Here is a 22,018-nt window from a genome sequence, read left to right on the forward strand (position 1 = left end):
TCGTGAAAATACGGTAATTTGTTTTTACAATTTTTGTATAATTACTGCTCTAAGTGCTCTTTCAACTAAAGGCATGATTTAGTGTCTCTATACACCAAATAACAATTAATCGATTACTAAATTAGTTGACGATTATTTCAATACTTGATTATTCACAATTAATCCAATGAATCGTTTCAGTCCTAACCTAGACGTTTCCCTACTTCAGCACAGCAGGTTTCTATTGACAGCTGATTAACAGGCTGAAAGTGAGAAACATTGAAAGCCTGTAGGACAGCAGCCCTCCAGGACAGACTTTGGACATGCTTTTTGTAGATGTTTATGTGCCTCATCACACCTTATAAAGATCAGCTGGTCTCATTCAGACTCCCTCCTACATCTAAAAACTGAAGGAATCTTGCCACTAACAAGATATGGTTAGGACTGCTGACCATTATCTTAGGTTTTTCAGGTCTCTAAGCAGACCTCATTCAATCATAAAGCAGAAATTGATAGAACGATTCTTAATGATTTAGATCAAAATGACAAAACTACTTTTTGACAAATGTTTGGTTTTGATCTGATTAGAAGATAAATCATTTAACAGGTTGTAAATTATTCAAATGAGTAGTTTTGTTAATAAGTTGTTTTTATTTTGTACATTATGGGATCCCATAGCCAATAAGGGCATGCCTTATAAAAGCTGCCAGCTATCACTTGTACCAATGAATGACTGGAAACTAACTGTGGGCAGGATTCAAGAGTTTGTGCTTTATACTTCCCCAGCAAAAGCAGTGAGGTATATTTTTGTTTGTATAATGAGCCCATGTTCTTAAATGTTAATGTTTGTATGGTTTTGTTTTCACTGTGATTATAGTGATCCGGATGGAAGGGAAAATAAAAATGAAAAAACCCTAAAAATCCTTTTGGAGGCTGTGTTGAATGTTGATCAAGAGCTGCGGGGCTTGAACAATCCTCTAAAGAGAATGCTCAACCAAACAATAAACCCTTTCACAGATGCTGTTACTCCGTGACTCTCTTTGATACAGTTGCAGTGGTTTAAAGTAATTTGATAATCTGGAAAATATTCAATTCTCAATACCATATTTGATACCCTAAGAAGAACAAAAAATATCTGTTCCAAACAGAATCACAGTTGCTAGTTAAGTCAAAGTGCTGATAAATGCGAAAAAAGAACCCAAATATAACAGTTGGATCAAATTTCAATAACCTATTCGGAACCACTACACTTGGTCAAGCATATTTGGGGTATGTTGGACAAAGAGCTTAGATTTACCTCAAAACTTTGCATCTTGGTGAAAAAAAAAACAACCCTAAGGGACAAACAACCCACCTCATCAATGTATTATAGCGATCGTCAATCATGTAGTCTTTTAGTTTGTCAGACATTTAAGGTCTATATTTAGGAAGCAATAAACGGGATTTAATAGATTCATTTTGAGTATGTTGAAGTTAAATGTGCTCTACTGGATCCAGAACCGTTTGTCCAACAGCTCTCGTCTTCTTACCCCTGATATGACTCTCTTTCCATCTCCGGGCTGCTCGTCTCCTTTTCTTTTCTTTGTTTTCTGCGTCTTCTTCTTCTTCTCCTGCTGCTGCTGCTCAGGTTGCCCTTCGTCTTTGTTTGAGCCATTCTCCTTTTCATGTGATTCCTGCCAGTAACGAGCTGGGGGCTGACAAAAGGACCAAAGAGAGACAGTTTAAACAGTTCTTCGTTAAGGTTAAAGCATAATTTTAACAGTGAAACAACGCGCGAAATGTATGACGTTCTGACTTTACTATCAATTTTAAAAAAACATACAAAAGCTTATTTCAGTTAAATAATATTAAAAATGTAAGTACCTTTTTCTTTTTTTCCACGTGTGAAGCATTCACATCTGCCTCGCCGGGTGACGCCATCTTTGTTGTATATTATTTTTAAGTTCCGGTTGCGTCACTTCTACTTAATTACTTCCGGATTTTTTTCGGCTGCTAGAAAATATTGTCGCCTAATACCGTCACCTTGTGGTAAGATATCAACAGTGCACTTACGTTAAAAAAAAATCGTTTTATTTCAGTAAAATAATTTTTGTCGAAGATTATGCCAAAAATACGGAAGACGATTAGGGCCAACGGGAAAAAAAAGAATTAAATAAGTTTTAAATTTTATTTTAGTTTTATATGGGAAAAAGGTCAGAATTCTGAGATTAAAGTTAAAACTCTGAGGAAAAAGTCAGAATTCTGAGATTAAAGCCAAGATTCCGAGAAAAAAAGTCATAATTCTGAGAGTAAAGTCATAATTCTGAATTTTTTCCCATGTTAAACTGAAATTTTATTTAAAAATCTGTAAAACTTTTTCTTTTAAGTGGCCCTAATCTACAAAAACGTTGATTTTGTCAGAATGTAATGTGATGTGACCTTATTTATTTTAAAAGTGATTTTAATTTGTAATTTATTTTTAAATTTTGGCAACTTAATATGTTTGTTTTTATCCTCTCCATGGTAGTAATTGTTACTTGTATTCCAGCATATTTTTCCTTTAACTCTATAAAACGACTATAACTCTCTTCTTTAAACTTTCTATTGTTCGTGCCATAATTCCTCATTTTCTTCTTTGTGATCATTTTAAGTATTTTTTGACTTAATTTGATCTCTACTTTCAAGGGAAAAAAATGTTTGAAATAAATTTTTTAAATCTTATTTTCAGGAATTTAATATTTCTCTTTTCTCTTACTTCTCTGGTTCCCTCCTTTTAAAATTGGGCTTTTTAAATGCCTCTTAAAAAAAAAAAAAAAAAAAAAAAAAAAAAAAAAGGCAATATTGATATATATCAAATACTAACAAAAACAAAAAGATTCCATAATTTTAATTCTGAACAGTTTTTGATTCCTTTCCAACAAGATGTCTGGTCTGCTTTTAAGGTGACTGTTTTTTTCTTTTTAAAAAAAATACTAAATCTGAAAAAAATATTGAGCTTACAAGTCTTCTTTTCATTTTGCCTTATTCTGTCTCTATTCTCACACTCTGCAGAATCTGTTAGTTCAATAACGTTATGCTCTCTCTGCTTTTTCTCATAGTAGCTTTGCCTAATCTGTTCCTGTTTGGCTGTGGTACCATCCGGGAGAGAAATATCAGCTGTGCTGCTGCCATCCACACCTTTGTTTAGATGTTGGAGATCGGACTGTTTTTCAGTGTAGTCCTTTATCTCTGGCAAACTTCTCAGAGCACAAGCGCACTGCTCTAAGCACTAGGCAACACCTCCCCTCATGTTTGTCACACATGCTTGTCTGGTTAGATCATAATGAGATTCATGTTAAAAGGACTGGTCATATTCTCTAAAAAAAACTAACAAACAAATGAGCATTTGGAAAACTGCAAATGGTTTAAAAATATATATATTGGCGTCAGAAATCCTCTGCCCTCTATTGTGCATTTCATGTCTGTATGAGATTCAAAAAAATATTAAGGAAGATTGGGGCGATTGGTCCTTCCCTCCTCTGCAGCATGTTACTCCAGATCTGTGGTTTCCCTCAAACTTTGTTGGAGTATGATTTTTAGAAAAACACAGCAGATGGTATAAATATACCAACTTCAGTTTTGAGAAGATAAAGGATTTCCTCCTCAAACAGAACTTTAAACGGTGTGTGTAGATTAATGTATGACCACACAGCGAAGCCTCAAAAATAGTGGATGATTTATGTCTTCTCTCTCCCCTCTCGCCTTTCATTCCTCTGGGATTTTTCTTTTTTAAATGTTTAAGCCCTTCCATTGATCCAATGTTTTTAATAGCTTCTCCAGAAGATATAAATCTTTTCACCTGAAAAGGGGCATGCTGAGTTTTTACCAACGCTTTAAAAATCTCTATATCTGAGAGGAGAAAAGGAGGAAAAAGTTCAGACCTGCACAGATAAGGAGGGGCTGGAGGCTGAAATCTATCCGGAAGGAAGGCTAGTCAAACAGTTAAGCGTTATGTAATATGATGAGGAAAAAACTGGCTCTCTAGTTCAAGCAGGAAGTGCAGGAAACCCTGGGAAAGAAAAGCAAAAGGACTTCAGCAATAGCCCGTTTCTAGATCTCATTAAGGTATGTAATGCATTGCAGTTTTTACTACTTTTACAGTTTTTGTCTTCTACATTATTATCTTGTGGATTTAATCTTCGTTTTAAGCTCTTGGTTCAAAAGCACTACAATGGGTTTTAGAGGAAGTTGCTTTAAATGCACATAGAATCTTTATGAGAGTGTGTTCAATAGGTTCAGGAGGAAGTTTTAAATCTTATCCCTTCTGTTTCTCGGCGTTTTCCAGGATTTAACTAAATGCAGCCTCAAGATTTCTCATCAAACATAAACAAATACATCTAATCTATTTCTTTTCTTGAAAGTTTTTTTTATTATTATTAAAGAAACCTCAAATCTCTGCCTTTAGATTTTCGCATTGCTTCACCCCATTCTCCACACAATGACAATCTGGCTCTTCCACTGGGATTTGATGTTTCGCTTTTTTTTCCTCTCTGAAAGATGGATCCTTCATCTCGGCCAAAGCTGTTTGATTTTCATGGAGTCTCAATGACGAACATTTTCACAGACAACTGGGAAAACATCCAAAATTTTCAAGCCAGACCAGATGATATACTTATTGCTACATATCCTAAAGCAGGTCCGTATACAGCATCTCTATATGATTTGTGTAATCGTTTTATGGGTGTCTGGCTCAACACTTTTGCTTGCAGCTGAGTGATAGTATATTTCTTATCTTACTGGTAAAGGGAGGGGGTGGGGGACTAAGGTTCTTTGATTGAGATGTGAAAAAAAGTTTAGGTTAAGGTGAGATGGTACTCGTAAAGTCAGGTTTATGCCATGGAAATTGGTAGAAAATGAAAGAAAGTCAATGTAAGGATGTTTCAGGAACTGGAATCATCATGCATGTCTGCCTCTCTGCCTTTCTTCAGGGACCACATGGATCTCCCAAATCCTTGACATGCTGTATTTCGGGCAGGAGTCTCCAGAGCGTCTGACATCCCTCCCTATCTATGAGAGAGTGCCTTTTTTGGAAATGACCATCCCTAACTTGGTGTCAGGTGAAAGATGCAAGCCATCTTACATTTTAATAAACTCACTATAAACCTTAATTCTTCTCACACTATAATTCGTGAGAACAAAATTTTATGAAATAATGTGTTGGATTTATGTTTGTGTTTAACACAGCTTTGAGTTTCTGGGTTTCTTGGCTTAATTTTGAGTTAAGTTGAGCTTCCTTTGAAGATGCTTTTCATTGCGTTCATTTGTTATTTTCCAAGTGTTTCTTTGTGATGTTCCCTGATTTTGTCATTTTCCCCACCCCATAGATTTCTCTCTAACCTCCATCTGTCAGCTTCTTAGTCAGTAATTAATCCCACTGTATCTTGTCCCACCATTCTCTTTCCTAGTATATGTATAACTTCTGGTTTTGTCGGATCTTTCTGGTATATGCTTTTCTCCTCGCTGTTTCAGTGCTAAGCATTCTTAGTGTGAGGGATTGCCTCACACTAAGCATGCTTTCGATTGCCTTCGAGTCAATGAGTTGATTTAATCAACAGTTTTTATCAAGATAGAGACTTTGAATCAATTTGACTGTATGATCTGGTTGAATTGTCTCTGTAAAGTGCCTTGAGATGATGTGTTATGGATGTGCGCTATATAAATAAACTGAATTGAATAGAACTTCACTAAAATGCTACTTTACTATTTTATCAGCTATGTTGATATATATTAATCCTTTCAGTATTAGATTTATTTATAGAGGAGGACTTCATCTCCATTTATTCTGTTTTTTTTTTTTTTTTTTGTGTTCCCATACAGGAAAAGACCAGGCAGATAATCTTGCCACCACCCCTCGACTCATAAAAACCCATTTTCCTGTGCAATTTGTACCAAAATCCTTTTGGGAGCAGAACTGCCGGGTATAAAGATACAGGATGATGTTAATGTATAGCCCATTTGGCAACAATAAAACCTGTATATGGGAAAAGTATTTTAAGAAAGACTCACAGCTATTTCTTCTGTAGATAATCTATGTAGCCCGCAATGCAAAGGACAACTTGGTGTCTTTTTATCACTTTGCTCGCATGAACAAAGCCCAGCCTGAAGCTGGAGACTGGAACAGCTTCTTCCAGAGATTCTTGGAAGGAAAAAGTATGTATGAAACCTTTGCCATCTTTTTTAATACAGTGATAAATGAGCATTTATATTAATTGTGAGAAAAAAAACCCCAAAATGAATTCTCAGGTTTAAGGCTTAATGAGTGAATGTTATTTGCAGCAACAATAATAACCTGCATCATTAATTCAACAAAACTAAAGTCAAATCTTACTTATACTATCAAAGTTAATATAATTAGCCAAGCGTTGTCTAAAATGGTGATTTAAGTTGTGTTCTTTGAATCTGGTGTAATTTGGAATCCATCTTGTTCATTTACTCTATATCAGGGGTCTTCTGTCCTGGTCCTCTGGACCCTCTATCCTGCAGTTTATAAGGATTTCTGCACCCACACGGCTGGCATGAACAAAACTTCGATTAACAAGCATCTGCAGCCATTGATTGCATCATGAGGAGTACAATAATTTGATTGAGGTCTATTGGAGCAGAGGTGTATCCAAAGCATGCCATGGGGGGACCTCAGTATTTGGCTTGGTTTTGTTAAAAAGGTGGCACTGAATAGTTTTTCTTGTGCTCCTTTAAGCTGGATTTATAAGAATTAAGAGACTTGAGTTGAAAGAGTTTGTCCTGTCTTCATGCGGATATACCTAATTCCTTCCCATTAAGCCCTCCCTGTTTTGCCATTATCCCAGTGGTGTTTGGCTCCTGGTACGAGCATGTAAATGGTTGGTGGAAGAAGAAACAAACCTACTCAAAAATCCACTACATGTTCTATGAAGATATGATCGAGGTAATTAAGGTTTTAATCCTGCTCACATTCTCCTTATTTACACACGGCGAAGTGTTTTTGAAACAAAGGACATTTCTGATCATGTTTACAGGACACTGGACGTGAAATTGACAAACTCTGCGACTTTATTGGCTTATCTCCATCTGCCGAGGTGAAGGAAATGGTCAGGAGTGGAGTGCAGTTTGACAACATGAAAAAGAACAAGATGACCAACTATTCCACACTGCCAATTATGGATTTTAAGGTTTCTCCCTTCATGAGAAAAGGTCTGATAAATAATTACATATTAAAGATTGAAAATATTTTCCAAACATGAGTGCAACCAACCTATGTCTGCCCTTCTACAGGAAAAGTTGGGGACTGGAAAAATTACTTTACTGTGGCTCAAAATGAAGCATTTGATGAAGACTACAAGAGAAAGATGAAGGACAGCCCACTGCAGTTTCGCTTTGAATTCTGAGCAGGAGAAATGACAAAGAGGACCGCACTGAATAAATGAGTTATACATTTAGACTAAAATGCTGTAGCCCAAAATGTGAGAAAAAAGGACAGGTGCTAATGTTGTGTTGAGTTGAAAAAACGACATGTAACACCAGTGATGTAGTTACTATTTACTAACCCTGGAGAATTGTAATAAAAGATCTATTATTATTCACTGACAAAAGTATTATTTCGTCAAAACTTACACAAGTGCATTGTTTATAAGATTTTTGTTTTTGTTACGTCCACCAGGCTTGTTTGATGGGGGTAACATTAAAGAAGACCACACAAGGATTTTCTTTAAAATTAAAATTTAATTTATTAAATTATACTAAAGAAACAAAACCTGAAAAAGGGATAAATAAAATGGGGAGTAGAAAATGGCTTAATGCAAACCAATAACTAAACAGAAGTAAGCAAATACAAACAAACCTAACAGAACCCAACCATAGAATACAAACCAAACCAAATGGGGTTCTGAGGAGGTAAGAGGGAGAAGCCTCCTTTCTGCTGCTTGTATGACAGCTTTTAACACTAAAAGTCCCAGAGAATTTCAGTTTTCCTGCAAGTCCCCCTCCCCTCTTCAAGTTTGTGTATTCACTCTACAGGTGCTGGTCATAAAATTAGAATATCATGAAAAAGTAGATTGATTTCAGTAATTCCATTTAAAAAGTGAAACTTGTATATTATATTCATACATTACATACAAACTCATATATTTCAGATGTTTATTTTGTTTAATTTTGATGATTACAAATGACAACAAATGAAAATCTCAAATTCATCATATCAGAAAATTAGAATATTGTGAAAAGGTTCAAAATTGATGGCCCCTGGTGCCACACTCTAATCAGCTAATTAACTCAAACCACCTGCAAAAGCCTTTAAATGGTCTTTCAGTCTAGTTCTATAGGCTACACAATCATGGGGAAGACTGCTGACTTGACAGTTGTCCAAAAGACGACCATCGACACCTTGCACATGGAGGGCAAGACACAAAAGGTCATCGCTAAAGAGGCTGGCTGTTCACAGAGCTCAGTGTCCAAGCACATTAATAGAGAGGCGAAGGGAAGGAAAAGATGTGGTCGAAAAAAGTGTACAAGCAAGAGAGATAACCGCACCCTGGAGAGGATTGTGAAACAAAACCCATTCAAAAATGTGGGGGAGATTCACAAAGAGTGGACTGCAGCTGGAGTGAGTGCTTCAAGAACCACCACACACAGACGTATGAAAGACATGGGTTTCTGCTGTCGCATTCCTTGTGTCAAGCCACTCTTGAACCACAGACAGCGTCAGAAGCGTCTTGCCTGGGCTAAAGAGAAACAGGACTGGACTGCTGGTGAGTGGTCCAAAGTCATGTTCTCTGATGAAAGTAAATTTTGCATTTCCTTTGGAAATCAAGGTCCCAGAGTCTGGAGGAAAAGAAGAGAGGCACTTCATCCACGTTGCTTGAAGTCCAGTGTAAAGTTTCCACAGTCAGTGATGGTTTGGGGTGCCATGTCATCTGCTGGTGTTGGTCCATTGTGTTTTCTGAGGTCCAGGGTCAACGCAGCCACATACCAGGAAGTTTTAGAGCACTTCATGCTTCCTGCAGCTGACCAACTTTTTGGAGATGCAGATTTCATTTTCCAACAGGACTTGGCACCTGCACACAGTGCCAAAGCTACCAGTACCTGGTTGAAGGACCATGGTATCCCTGTTCTTAATTGGCCAGCAAACTCTCCTGACCTTAACCCCATAGAAAATCTATGGGGTATTGTGAAGAAGAAGATGCAATACACCAGACCCAACAATTCAGAAGAGCTAAAAGCCACTATTAGAGCAACCTGGGCTATCATAACACCTGAGCAGTGCCACAGACTGATCGACTCCATGCCACGCCGCATTGCTGCAGTAATACAGGCCAAAGGAGGCCCAACTAAATACTGAGTGCTGTACATGCTCATACTTTTCATGTTCATACTTTTCAGTTGGCCAACATTTCTATAAATCCTTTGTTTTTATTGGTCTTCAGTAATATTCTAATTTTCTGATATGATGAATTTGAGATTTTCATTTGTTGTAATTTGTAATCATCAAAATTAAACAAAATAAACATCTGAAATATATGAGTTTGTATGTAATGTATGAATATAATATACAAGTTTCACTTTTTAAATGGAATTACTGAAATCAATCTACTTTTTCATGATATTCTAATTTTATGACCAGCACCTGTACCTACCTAAATGTCCCTATTGTAATGCAAATAACCTATGATATGACTAGCCCTTCTACATGAGACTGGATGAAGGCTGAAACAAACTGGCATCAGAACAAGAGCATAATCCAAGCACTTATTACCTGCCCCTGCAACATCAGAACTTTTTGCAGGAATAACTTGATAAGTCATATCTAATTTTTTTATTTAGGAAAACATTTTAACAACCAGATAATATACGGGTCCTATTTCCTGAGCTGAGAACAGGTCATAACCATGCTTTTCCAACAAGGCAAGGCATAGCCTATTTATACTGTCCATTCACCAACAGACTCATTTATATTGCAAAGTTCACTATGTGAAAGAACAACTTAGAGAATAATTGTATTTTGTCCTGTCTCGCCTTTTCATGTCATTCAACATTTTAACTTAGAAAATGACAAACAGTATGACTTCAGTATTGGAGTAGCATTATTTCACCCAACAAAAAGCACAATATATGAAGCTACAATTGTCCCATATTTAGCAGTTTCCACAAACCCAAGGTGAGTCCTTCCTACATTTGCAACAGGTATACTTTGTGCAGTGCACACAACGCTCAGTACTGTGGTTCCTGTTGCACCTGAACTGCTTATAATAACAATGAAAAAATCTTTATTTAGTGATTTAGTGTTTTGCTCAATTTCAGCATAAAAATCCACAGGAAATAAATCCTACACAACCGGAGGTAAGATAATTCAAATCGGTGGCTGTTAGTGAGAGGTTGTTGTTTTTTTGAATTTGCATGCAAATGTTAATGCATAACTGATCTTTGTACCAGTGCATGAATAGGTGGGGCTGTAGTTTGAAGTGTTTTGAATGTCAGTGTCATTATTTCCTCTTTTACATTGAGCCAATCCCATTTGAAATGAAACCATTGAAAGGCTTTGATACTGCTGTGGCAGAAGGAGGTAGCTGGAGAAACTATATTTAGAAAGATGGATACACACTAGAAAGCCATAACTATATTCAGTCAAAAAAAGAAAATTCAATGAAGCGCAGGAAAAAAACGAGTTATGAAAGAACAGGAAGTAATTTAGGCAAAGAAGAAAAAATATAACCAAAATAAAAAAGCAAAGACAAAAAAAAAAACTTAGAGTCTCAAGGATCACACAGACGTGTTGCTAGAGCAAGAAAATCAAATCTGCCTTTAATGTCCAGCCATAGCTCACAAATTTAAATGAACACAATAAACGCCTCAATAAAAATGAGGAAGTTCAATTCAATTCAATTCAGTTTATTTATATAGCGCCAAATTCACAACACGTCATCTCAAGGCACTTTACAGTTCAACCAGATCATACAGTCAAATTGAAATAAAGTTTTCTATCTAAGGAAAACCAGTTGATTGCATTGACTCATTGACTCAAATACAATCCTTTACATTAAGCATGCTTGTAGCGACAGTGGAGAGGAAAAACTCCCTTTTAACAGGAAGAAACCTCCAGCAGAACCAGGCTCAGTGTGAGCGGCCATCTGCCGAGGCCGACTGGGCTTCAAGGAGACACAAGCAGAGACACAAAAAGCAGCTGTAAAAGGCGAAAGGAAGTTGTGAAAGATGTTGCACCACAGAATTGCACAATAAGCTGATTTCTTTACTTTGGAAGATTCTCACCCCGATTATACTGGGAGAGATTGCGGTTCTGACCAGGTGAGTGTCGCTTTCTTTTCCTTTATGGTAAAAATGTAATTTTGTTATTTTCTACCCCTTAAAATGTCATTTTATGGGGTAGAATTTTTTTTTTTATATCTAATGAACCTGAACATTGAATGACTGTATGATAGATCCCCCATGTTTTCCTTACAGAGATAAACAGCTACAAGGTGCAGGCACACATTTAGTTACTAAATGGAGACTGGCTGAGTTAGTCAAGCATTACCAGTAAGGAATGTAATATGATATGATCAGAAAGACAGAGCAGGTGTGTTTCATCAAGTTTTCGTGTTCATAATGTTTCTCCGTTTAGATTTTATTACTTAGACTTTAGACTTTACACAGCAGAATATTTATAGTTATCACACACCTGTTCATAAAAAGCTTTGAGACAGAGAGACATACGGACTTTGACCTCCAGACAACTACAGAGAGCTATTTAATCTCTGACTGGATAAAACATAGAGCAGTGAAGAACATTCTCAGATGTGGCTGCCAATATTAATACACATTATTTTGGAAGTCAAAAACAAGCCAGAACACCTTCAGTAGATGCTGCTTTGCTTCCTTAGTTAAGGTCAGAGTTCAATGATAAACATTGCTGCTTCAGATGGCACTATTAATCTGGAGAATTATGTGACTTTTTTTTACAAAGATCAGATTGGTCGGTAAAGTTTTTTTTTTTCTAAATTAACACTCAATATAATTAAATCTGTCTTTTTGTTCAGACAATCATTGTCTAATCTTGATATTTGACATTTTTATACCATAGTTTGAGATGTCTATAAATGTTGAAATGTTTTCATTTTTGAGTTTTCTTATTCATTTATGATGCATCTTGAATTACATGTGGCTTAGTTATTATTGACTTAAAATGCAATGAGCAAAAAATAAAGCTTTACTGACCTCACAGATGGAATTACCTCCTCGACCAACTCTGTTTGACTTCCATGGCGTCTCCATGACCAGATACTTCACAGACAACTGGGACAATATTCAGAGCTTTGAGGCGAGGCCGGATGATATTCTAATAGCAACTTACCCTAAAGCAGGTGAGCTCAGATACACAGAACCTTTACCCCGATTTAACTTTGTTAACTGAGCTCGTGTTTCTATTGCAGGAACCACCTGGGTTTCTTACATCCTGGATCTTCTCTACTTTGGGGACACAGTTTCCAACTCTCGTTCTTCTGTTCCTCTGCATGAGAAAATTCCTTTCCTGGAGATCTGTGTACCTCATCGACCCACAGGTTAAGTGCTTCAGGCCTTGCCACTCAGTAACACTGGCCTTTAAAAGTTTTTTTTTAGATTTTATCATCCTGCCACAACGGCTCACCTTTGCAGCTTCTTTTTAATCTTTCAGTTATTCGCATGACCGTTGATATAGACAATATTAGGCCAGTAGCTATTCCTAGGATTTCCTGAGCTTTGAAGCTCCACACACATCCATTGTTTATTAAAAGGCAAGAAGCTAAAATAAGCTGAATGTTTTGTTAAACGAGAAGAGTTCCTTGCTGTGGCAACCACATTGAGTCAACTACAATATCCCCTCTTTACTTTCCACCTGCGCTGTATACCGTAAGTTAAATAAAAGCTTAAACCATAGGTCAGGTAGTGTAAGAAAAAGGATATACGGTATATAAAACCTGTGAGATACTAGATCTTAAGTGAAATGATACAGCAGTGTACACATTATACGAATTCAAATTATAAATTGATATGAAATTTCCCCATAACTCAACATTATAAATCTCAAAAACAATTTCTATTTTAAGGTTAAAATGTAAAGGGTACCTGGAAAATAAGAGGAATATATAGGAATAAATGTACTTCAACTGATGATTTTTTTTGGTGATTTAATCCATCAGTAATGAAAAATTATCTTATTTTAAGACCATGTACATAGCTTCACTATGTAACAATATTTGTGGAGGACAGTGTTTATTTTCAAGGTCAATTAACTAAATAGTTAGCATCTGAAATATTATGCAATGTTATTTACTGATGTACTGCTTGTACCCCACAGCAAGCCTCTGATATAGACTACCGTAAGTAAAAAGTCCCCACTCCTCACTTTGTGGGATATTGAAGAGCTTTGCTGCATGTAGGATCAGTTTAATTGCCTTACTTGTTTTTATGAGGGAAATCTTTAATACAGAGGACCTGAGTTCAACTCCCTGTTGCATGAGGAAGGAGCGTATAGTGGAAAATCTCTGTGCAAGTTACAATGACTTCTTTAGGAGGGATTTCATATTCTTCTGAGGCCTCTTTAAGTCCCTTACCCAGCTCACAAATTCTAAGGATGTAGGGAATTATTAAGTCTCAACCCTCTGTTTAATTACTTAATTAATGAGCACACCAAGTGAAATATGTCTGGCTTAGAAATATGATTGTCAATCTGAAAGGGGAGTAAAAAGGTTTAATAATGCAAACCTAACGTGAAAGGCTACATTCGGTTTCATAATTTATTTCTCTCCAGAAACTGCATTATAAAACTATTAGTTTGTTTGTTTCTTTGTTTTTCATTGGTTCTTTATATTTATATATGGATTATTGTTTGTAAAGCACTGGTCACAGCAAGTGGTCTGATTTTAGTCACCTATTATTTTAATAAGAGCTTTAAAGAAGGATTCACTGTTTCTTTAGCAAATTAATACATATTAACACTTTGTACTTCCAATTTTTAATAATTTAGTGTATTAATTAAGTTGAATCTTTGTTTTGATCTGTCTGTCCAACAAATTGTTTAAAGACTCAGTTTTATTTTTTAAATAAGCCGTTGTGAACTGCAGAATCTAAACATATCTGATTATGCACATAATTAGCTGAAACATCTCCTACTCCATATAAAGGTAAAGATTTGGCAGACCAGCTCCCTACTTCTCCACGTCTCATTAAAACACACCTACCAGTTCAGTTTGTGCCTAAATCCTTCTGGGAGCAGCGCAGTAGGGTAAAACACCCACTCTTGCACTATATGTACATCATTTGTAAAAAAAAAAAAAAAAAAAAAAAAACAGAGATAAAGCTAATTTGTTTGTCTTGCTTTACCAGATTGTATATGTGGCACGTAATGCAAAAGACAGTGCAGTTTCCTATTTTCATTTTGGACGCATGAATCATATCCAGCCAGAACCAGGGGAAAACAAAAAACAAAAAAATCCAACACACAGCTTTTCTACCTACATTAAAATATTTCATCCCTTAAATCACTGCACTAATATGTGCTTGTAAGATTTTTCCGTCTGTAATGCACTGCACTGATTTTTGATCTCAACATATATTTCAGAGCATGCAAAGACAACCATTTATTTTTCTTAATTTTTAACTATCATATTAAATTACAAAAAAATTCTGCTTCCTAAATCAATACCCAAATTTACCATCTCTGTATTGTTTTTCTCTTTTTCTCTAACTGTACCTTGGCTTCAATTTCTTATTTTTATTAACATGTAGTAGTCTGCATAATTGTTTTTTAATAATTCATAGGACTCCAGAAAAGAAATCAACAGACTGTGCTCGTTTCTGGGCTTGTCTCCGACAGCTCAGCAGAGGGAACATGTCAGATCTAAGGTGACATTTGAAACTATGAAAGAAAACAAAATAACCAACTACTCCACTGTCCCAACGATGAACCACAGTGTATGTCCTTTCATGAGGAAAGGTTTGTGAAAGGATTTACAGAAAAAGTCCAATCCAATTTGATTAGCTTCAGCTGAATTTATGATTGATTTAATCCTTTATTATTTACAGGAACTGTAGGAGACTGGAAGAACCATTTCACCGTATCCCAGAATGAACAGTTTGACGAAGACTACAAGAACAAAATGAAGAACACTGCTCTGTTCTTTCGAACTGAAATATAAGGATCCTGTGTTATGTCACAAAACATCTCAACTGGAAGAAAATCAAAGGATCAAATCTCACCTGTGACATTTCTGTGTAGTTTGGACATTTTTTTATGTATATGCTTTGGTTTACTTTTACATTCTAAAAAAACATGAGGGCTTTTTAAATACTGTAAATAGCTCCATTGTATGAAAGGCATGGTTATCTCAACTGATTGTCTCTAGTTTGACCCTGTGAAGAACTGATCTCTTCATTTAATGACTGTCGACTGTCCAGGCCTGGAAGGGATAATGTTTGTCCAGAAGAGGTTGTTTAAAAGACATGAAACACAATTAACCAGTGGAAAACATTGCTGTGTGACGAATGTAAACCATTTAAAATGTGGAATAACATGCCTTTCAATGTCCCCTAATGTGAAGTAGATATCATAATAATAAGACGAATAATTACTACTGTTTTTACAAAGAGAGGCTTAACTGTCATGTCTTGGTTTGTAGGAGGGCCCTGAGTACAGAGGCTAAACTGAAAAAACAGTGTTCTTTAATAAAACATAATAAAAAGACAAAAGAATCTGGGAGAAACTACTGGGGCAGATGTGGAGAAATGACACATAAACCAAAAGGAAACTTAAGAAGCAGAGATAGAAAGACAACCCATGGGGTAATCCCAGATCTAAGATAAAAATAAAATCCAAATGTACAAAGAACAGAACACAAAAGTAAACTTAAGAAGCTAACAGAAAAAAAAAAAAAAAACTGGTAGAACATAAACTGAAGATAAGAGAATACTCAAAGCCCAAACACCTGCAGACTTCTGCAGGCTGAGATTCTCATCAGTTCAGCTACAGATTGTGTCACTCTTTTTAAATAGGTGCAATGTTTTATTTGAGGATGCCAACTTGTTCTGCAGTGATTATGGACTTGATGTTTCTGGAAGACACAGATTTTTCTGGTAAAGATCTAACAACTTTTCAATGGAGCTTCACCACATTGGCCCTTGAGCAGAACACTTTTTTTAAGAAGGTGGTCTGCTTATGATTGCCTGTTTGCTGAAAGCCGGAAATTTATTAGAGAGATGAGTCCACTCAGACACAAGGCATGATATTGTAATGATCTGGAACAGGGTAAGAATGGATGTGAAAGAGAGAATTTCAGCTGTTTCGCACCGCTTGTCCTTTGACCCAAAAATCTCAGACGATCAACTTGAGACCTTTTTACACAAGGATCTAAAACCATAAGAGTCTAATCTGTTTACTATTATGAGTACTTGACATTTATGTTTTGTGCATTGCAATTACATCATATTCATTGTCCAACCTGGTACTGCTGCAAATATGTTATTTATTTTAATAAAAATGTGTTGTTCTGTCCAACTTGCTGTGTTGGGACTTCAAATGAGTGTGAAATGAGTGTGAAGTGTGAAACAAGCTGATATTCATGGTCAAACAGCTATCTCTGTAAAAAAAAAAAAAAAAAAAAAAAAAAAAAAAAGAGAGATCCATTGGAATGTGCTCAAGCCAATTCCCAAAGAAAATTCAAGGAGGTTGATAAAACAGATAAAACATTTGGTTGGATAATATTTTATTAAATGTAATGTAGTTAATTGGTTATTACATAGTTCATGTAGCCCGGAACAAAAACAATGAAAAACAAACACATACTTTTGTCAAAACTGTGTTTTGCTGGACATTTTTATGGTCTGTAAAAATATGCCCCAGAGAAACATACCTTTAAACAGTGAGATAACAAATGAAAAAGGATGGGGCTTAGATAAGAAGCTGACTTTGCACTGTTTATGTTAGCCACACGCAGATAGGCAATCATTCAGGTAAGCTAATGCACTGTTCCTTATTAAACATTTTTCTTTTGAACTGTTCAGAAGCTGTATATATATATATATATATATATATATATATATATATATATATATATATATATATATATATATATATATATATAACATACTATAAGATGATTAAAGTTACACTTTTTTAGTAGATTGTATTTGTATTTGTATGTCAAGTGTGCATGGTTTATCATGCCTTTTAATGGCTTTTCATGGGTCCCTGCATGTCAATCTAACTACTAATAATAGAGACAAGATTTTTTTTTTTTTTATACTTTACTCTTCTTTATTTTTATTATCTTCTATTTTCTCTTCTGATGACCATATCTTAAGTTTTTTTGAATTGTGGTTAATCTGGAAGAGTTCTTTTTCAGTCAATTTCTCTTTCAACTTATTTTTATAGAAGTATGATAAGCAGGCATGAAAATGAGCACTTCTATACCTTCAAATTGCATTAAGGTATAGAAGAGTTAGTCAACAGGCTTTTTTTTCTTTCAGAGCAGTAACAAGGCGGCAGTTTCATTTTGCTGTTTTTTTTCACTAGTAAGGACATTATCTGCACACACATTGAGGGGACATTTATGGCATTTTTTAAATATTAGGATATTAAGAAACAGAAAGCGCTTGCACCTCCAGCTCTAATCCGGGTATAATATTTTATGGGTTGTAAAAAACTTAAAAACAGGCTAATTTAAATACCTGCCTTGCTCTGGCAGTGCACTTTTTTCCTGTTTATTTGGTTGATTCATTTTTATTAATTTAGGTGTCTTACAAGATTTTCTCTACCGTTTTTCAGGTCAGATTCTTTCAGCTGTGGTTTGATTTGTTTTATGTGCAGAAAATGTTTAGCCTTACCTGAAAAGTTAAATTAAACACCCAGCAGATGGAGTTGCCACCACGACCTACTTTGTTTGACTTCCATGGAGTCTCCATGACCAAATACTTCACTGATAACTGGGTTAACATACAGAGCTTTAAAGCGAGGCCAGATGATATTGTGCTGGTGAGCTATCCAAAAGCAGGTGGGTGTTTCAATACACCATTGGAGTTGAAATTTGCTACAGTTTATGATATAAATTTATTTATTTTGTACTTCTAAGGAAACACATGGGTCTCTTACATCTTGGACCTCTTGTACTTTGGCAAGACATCACCTAACCGACAAAACTCTGTTCCACTTCATGAAAGAGTGCCGTTTCTGGAGATCAGCATACCTGGATTCCCCTCTGGTAAATTTATCTAAAAAGGTGACTTTAAATTCTGAAATTTTCAATAGAAAATGTTTTATTTTTTGTTTTTGTACCAGGAGTGGATGAGCTGAATTCATTAAACATTTTTCCACGCATTATCAAGACGCACTTGCCAGTCCAGTTTCTTCCCCAATCCTTCTGGGAACAAAAATCCAAGGTTTGTTGTTTTGCAGATAAAAATCCCTCTATATTTTATTGCATCCTTTGGTGACAATATGTAAAAAACCCACTATGAGAGATATCTTTTATGTAAAAAATGGGACAACACCTAGTCTTCTCCTTTAATATTTTGCAAAGTTATAGCCAACAGGAAGAAGGATTTTCGTCCATTTTGCACAATCGCTCCCAGATTGTCCAAAGTCCATGGTCCTCCAGTGCTCTCTTCACTTAGGCACACCCAAAGCTTTTCTTTATGACTTACTGTGTACTACTGGGTACTAAGATATAATACTGATTAGGGTACTTTGGATTTATATATGATATAATTCAACAATTTAGAGTATTTTAAGGAGTTCATGCTGCATGTATGAAGAATTTCCTATGCTTGTGGTGTCAGGGTTGGTGTATGTTGGTGTATGTTGTAGTAGACCAAAATGTAGAGTAGAAGAGGTAGAGATTACAACAATTACAAAATCCATAGTCCAGAACTGATCAACAAGCAGGTGTAGACAGAGTAACTAGAAGGAGCTAAGGAGAAAAGGAAAGGACACTAGGGGGCAACATAGAATAACCAGAAACAACAGCATAAAACTAATGACTAAAAAATAAGGTATGACCAAGGGAAAAACTAGAGGATACGGAAGGGACTGGAGATTACTGAAACCATGGAAAACCTAACCTAAAGATAAGAAAAAGAATAAATATAATTAAAACTAGACCAAGTAATAAATAATACCAAAAATGTTGAAGATAAGAGATAACCAGGAGAGAAAAACTAAGAATAATAAAAAAAATTATCTAAATCTAGACAACACAGAATACCCACAAAATAAAAACTTAAACAGAAACAAAAGGTCCAAAATGTAAGATAATACCATGGGATAAAAAAAAATAAATAAGCAGCCAACATTACATGTTCTCCACCCAGTTGGGCTTTCTTATGTGAATTTCTGGGTTTCCCAGGATGACATTAAAATGGGCGACCCCAATAACGACCAATAGGAAAACAAATATTGCCAGGTGTGTCCTTAACATATTTTCAACTGTTTCTGGTGAAAACAAGTACAGGGTAGCGTCCCTGATGTTTCCCTGCCTGGTCCTGTGAGGTGCAGCACAGTATTTTAACCTAGCCCATCTAATTTTCTCATTTAATTGATTAAAGGGGAGTAGAGAGAAGATAATATCACTGCCACTGATTCAAGCATACTTCAAATTGAGCATTAGATGTTTTTCCAACTATTTATCTATAGTACCATGACAACTTTGGACTGCTTGTTGCTCAAATGTCAATAAGAACGTTAATCTAAACAAAGCACTGTCAAGACTCAGACAGTGGAACAGTGGGATTACTCAAAAGCGTTTATCAAAATAAACAGGCGGATTGGAGTAGCTATTGCTAAGGCGGCTGAGGCAGGAAACTCGGCAGGAGAAAAACGCAGGTTAGTGACCACGTATATCTAATGGAGGAAGATTATGAATGTGAGTCACTAACCTGGTTTACAAGTTCAGTCCATAGCCAAAGCAGGAGGTAGGATCCAGCCGGTAGGCTGCCAATGAGATGCGGTGGGCACATATCCCAGATACTGCAGGCCTGCAGAACATGCAGGAGTCCGAAGCCAGGTCAGGTAGAGATCAGAACATAAACAAGCTGGCTCAGAGGTCCAGGACTCCAAAGCCAGGTCAGGAAAACGGATCAGAACAGGAATGTGCAGGTTCAGAGGTCCAAGAGCCCAAAGTCATCAGTGCCAAGATCACCAAGCTCACCATTCCTATTTAATAGGAATGGTGCCTCTAAATAATTCCAGTTATTGCTAATATACATCTGTAATAGCAGAAAAGAAAGTGTTTTTTTCTAGGATGCTTGCCAAACATCCTGTTGGCTCTTGCACAGCATTTAAAAATTGTTTACATGAAGACCATAAGATGCCACAGACTGTTCTTGTTCTTCAACAGAGAGCTGTGGAGGCCTGCCTTCCTGCAGTGCAGGGTGGCAGGCTAAACCTGCGACAAACCTTCACATTTTGAAGAGTGGCAAGCAGAGATGGTTCTCTATGCTATCTTTAAACAGACATAGTAAATTTACTTTGTAGAAAAATTATTGTCATTTTCATACTTTAATGTTAGAGTTTGATTTTTCTCCACTTATCAAATGTAGACATATTAAAGGTTGAATATCTATATGCCACTACAAAAGATGCTATGTTTGTTCAACACACCCCTGTATACAGCAACAGTCTTTATTCCCTGTATTTCTTTTTTTTAACTACAGATAATCTATGTAGCTCGCAATGCAAAGGATTCAGCTGTTTCATACTTTCATTTTGATCGCATGAATAAAGCCCAACCAGAGCCTGGTGATTGGGGCAGTTACCTGCAGAGATTCATGGATGGCAAAAGTAAGTTAACAAACTAAAGAATAACTGGAAATATAAATATAACTTTGCTGCTTTTGATTCGACTCTCTTTCACCTTTCAGTGGTGTTTGGTTCCTGGTATGACCATGTGGAAGGCTGGTGGGAGAAGAGAAAGACCTCTTCTAATATCCTGTATTTGTTCTATGAGGATCTAATCGAGGTGGGTGGTTAGGCCTCATTTTTTCAGAATGTATATACAAGCACAGCGTTGGAGTGACATTCTTTGGTAGGATACTGAACAAGAAATCAGCCGGCTTTGCTCCTTCCTGGAACTATCTCCCTGCGCAGACCTGAAGAAAGAAGTAACAGAAAAGTCTAACTTCAACAACATGAAGCACGACAAAATGGCCAATGGCTCGGTGGATGAAGTCTTTGATTTTAAGATCTCCCCTTTCATGCGCAAAGGTCAGATCTATGTTCCTACCAGTCTCAAAAGCTTTTCCAAAAGTGGATTTTGAAATACTAAAATCTCCAGTTTTTAATGCAATAAATTGTTCTCAATGATACTGGGTGCATGGCAATTGGAATGCTGCATGATTTCAATGGTGTTCATTAAGGGATGCAGAATTTTTTGATTTTCACAAATAATTTCTTTGATCAGTTTTGATATATCAGAATGTAACATGTTCATCCAAATTGATTTTAGGAGATTCAGTTCAAAGTTCCTGGGAATAAACAAGATTGTTGTCACATCTGTAAGCTAGGGCTTTAGCCAAAGCATACAAATGTGAGCTTGTCTCATTAGAACAGGCAAACTTTGTAATTACAGTAATTTGTATTGATGGCGAGTGTAAACTGGAAAAAAAAACTGTATACTAAAAATCAATCAGAAGGTTTTGCAGCAAACTAATTCTTAAAGTATTACTTTTTTTTAAGTTAAAATATACAGGGTTTATCATCCATCTAAGGTGGAAATAATTATGACATTATCATAGTTACATGTGTAATTATGAAAATGTCTAGGAGTATACATTTTTGAGATCCGGTGTATGCAGGGGAAAAAGTAATCAATAAATCTGAAAATTGTAATATCATGCTGTTATCATTTTGCTGTTTCTTCCTTTTCAGGAAAGGTTGGTGACTGGAAGAATCACTTCACTGTTAAACAGGATGAAGAGTTTAATGAGGACTATGAGAGGAAGATGAAAAATACCGATCTTCTCTTTCGCATGGTTCTATAGCTAATCTACACTGCAAAATAAATGTCTGAACACAAATAAAAACAAT

General features: G+C 36.0%; 4 protein-coding genes across 4 annotated transcripts in view; 3 read left to right on the forward strand and 1 right to left on the reverse strand.

The window, feature by feature from the left end:
• Positions 1-1,946, reverse strand: part of wdr46 (WD repeat domain 46) — a 33,222-nt gene extending 31,276 nt beyond the window's left edge. Inside the window, exons 1-2 of the mRNA XM_038271514.1 lie at positions 1,843-1,946; positions 1,509-1,673 (exon numbers count right to left, since the gene is read on the reverse strand). Of these exons, the coding sequence (XP_038127442.1) occupies positions 1,509-1,673; positions 1,843-1,899 (222 nt within the window). The 5' untranslated portion in view covers positions 1,900-1,946. The remainder of the gene's footprint in view (positions 1-1,508; positions 1,674-1,842) is intronic.
• A 1,961-nt stretch (positions 1,947-3,907) lies between these two features.
• LOC119774071 (cytosolic sulfotransferase 3-like) lies at positions 3,908-7,428 on the forward strand. Its single transcript, XM_038271379.1, has 8 exons — positions 3,908-4,062; positions 4,495-4,633; positions 4,926-5,054; positions 5,815-5,915; positions 6,021-6,147; positions 6,804-6,901; positions 6,993-7,167; positions 7,249-7,428. The coding sequence occupies exons 2-8, from the start codon at positions 4,495-4,497 to the stop codon at positions 7,359-7,361; spliced, it is 882 nt and encodes a 293-aa protein (XP_038127307.1). The 5' UTR covers positions 3,908-4,062; the 3' UTR covers positions 7,362-7,428.
• A 3,703-nt stretch (positions 7,429-11,131) lies between these two features.
• Positions 11,132-15,882, forward strand: LOC119774108 (cytosolic sulfotransferase 2-like). The gene is made up of 7 exons (XM_038271461.1): positions 11,132-11,271; positions 12,188-12,326; positions 12,396-12,524; positions 14,127-14,227; positions 14,329-14,424; positions 14,764-14,938; positions 15,028-15,882. Exons 2-7 carry the CDS (start codon positions 12,188-12,190, stop codon positions 15,138-15,140), a joined length of 753 nt encoding a protein of 250 aa, XP_038127389.1. The 5' UTR covers positions 11,132-11,271; the 3' UTR covers positions 15,141-15,882.
• Positions 15,883-16,216: 334 nt separating this feature from the next.
• On the forward strand, positions 16,217-21,996 carry LOC119774070 (cytosolic sulfotransferase 2-like). Its single transcript, XM_038271378.1, has 8 exons — positions 16,217-16,246; positions 17,849-17,990; positions 18,069-18,197; positions 18,275-18,375; positions 20,647-20,773; positions 20,854-20,951; positions 21,022-21,196; positions 21,860-21,996. Exons 1-8 carry the CDS (start codon positions 16,232-16,234, stop codon positions 21,970-21,972), a joined length of 900 nt encoding a protein of 299 aa, XP_038127306.1. The 5' UTR covers positions 16,217-16,231; the 3' UTR covers positions 21,973-21,996.
• The last annotated feature ends 22 nt before the right edge of the window (positions 21,997-22,018 follow it).

The sequence above is a fragment of the Cyprinodon tularosa genome, unplaced genomic scaffold (genome assembly GCF_016077235.1).
Source record: "Cyprinodon tularosa strain WSP-4 unplaced genomic scaffold, ASM1607723v1 ctg8, whole genome shotgun sequence".
NCBI lineage: Eukaryota > Metazoa > Chordata > Actinopteri > Cyprinodontiformes > Cyprinodontidae > Cyprinodon > Cyprinodon tularosa.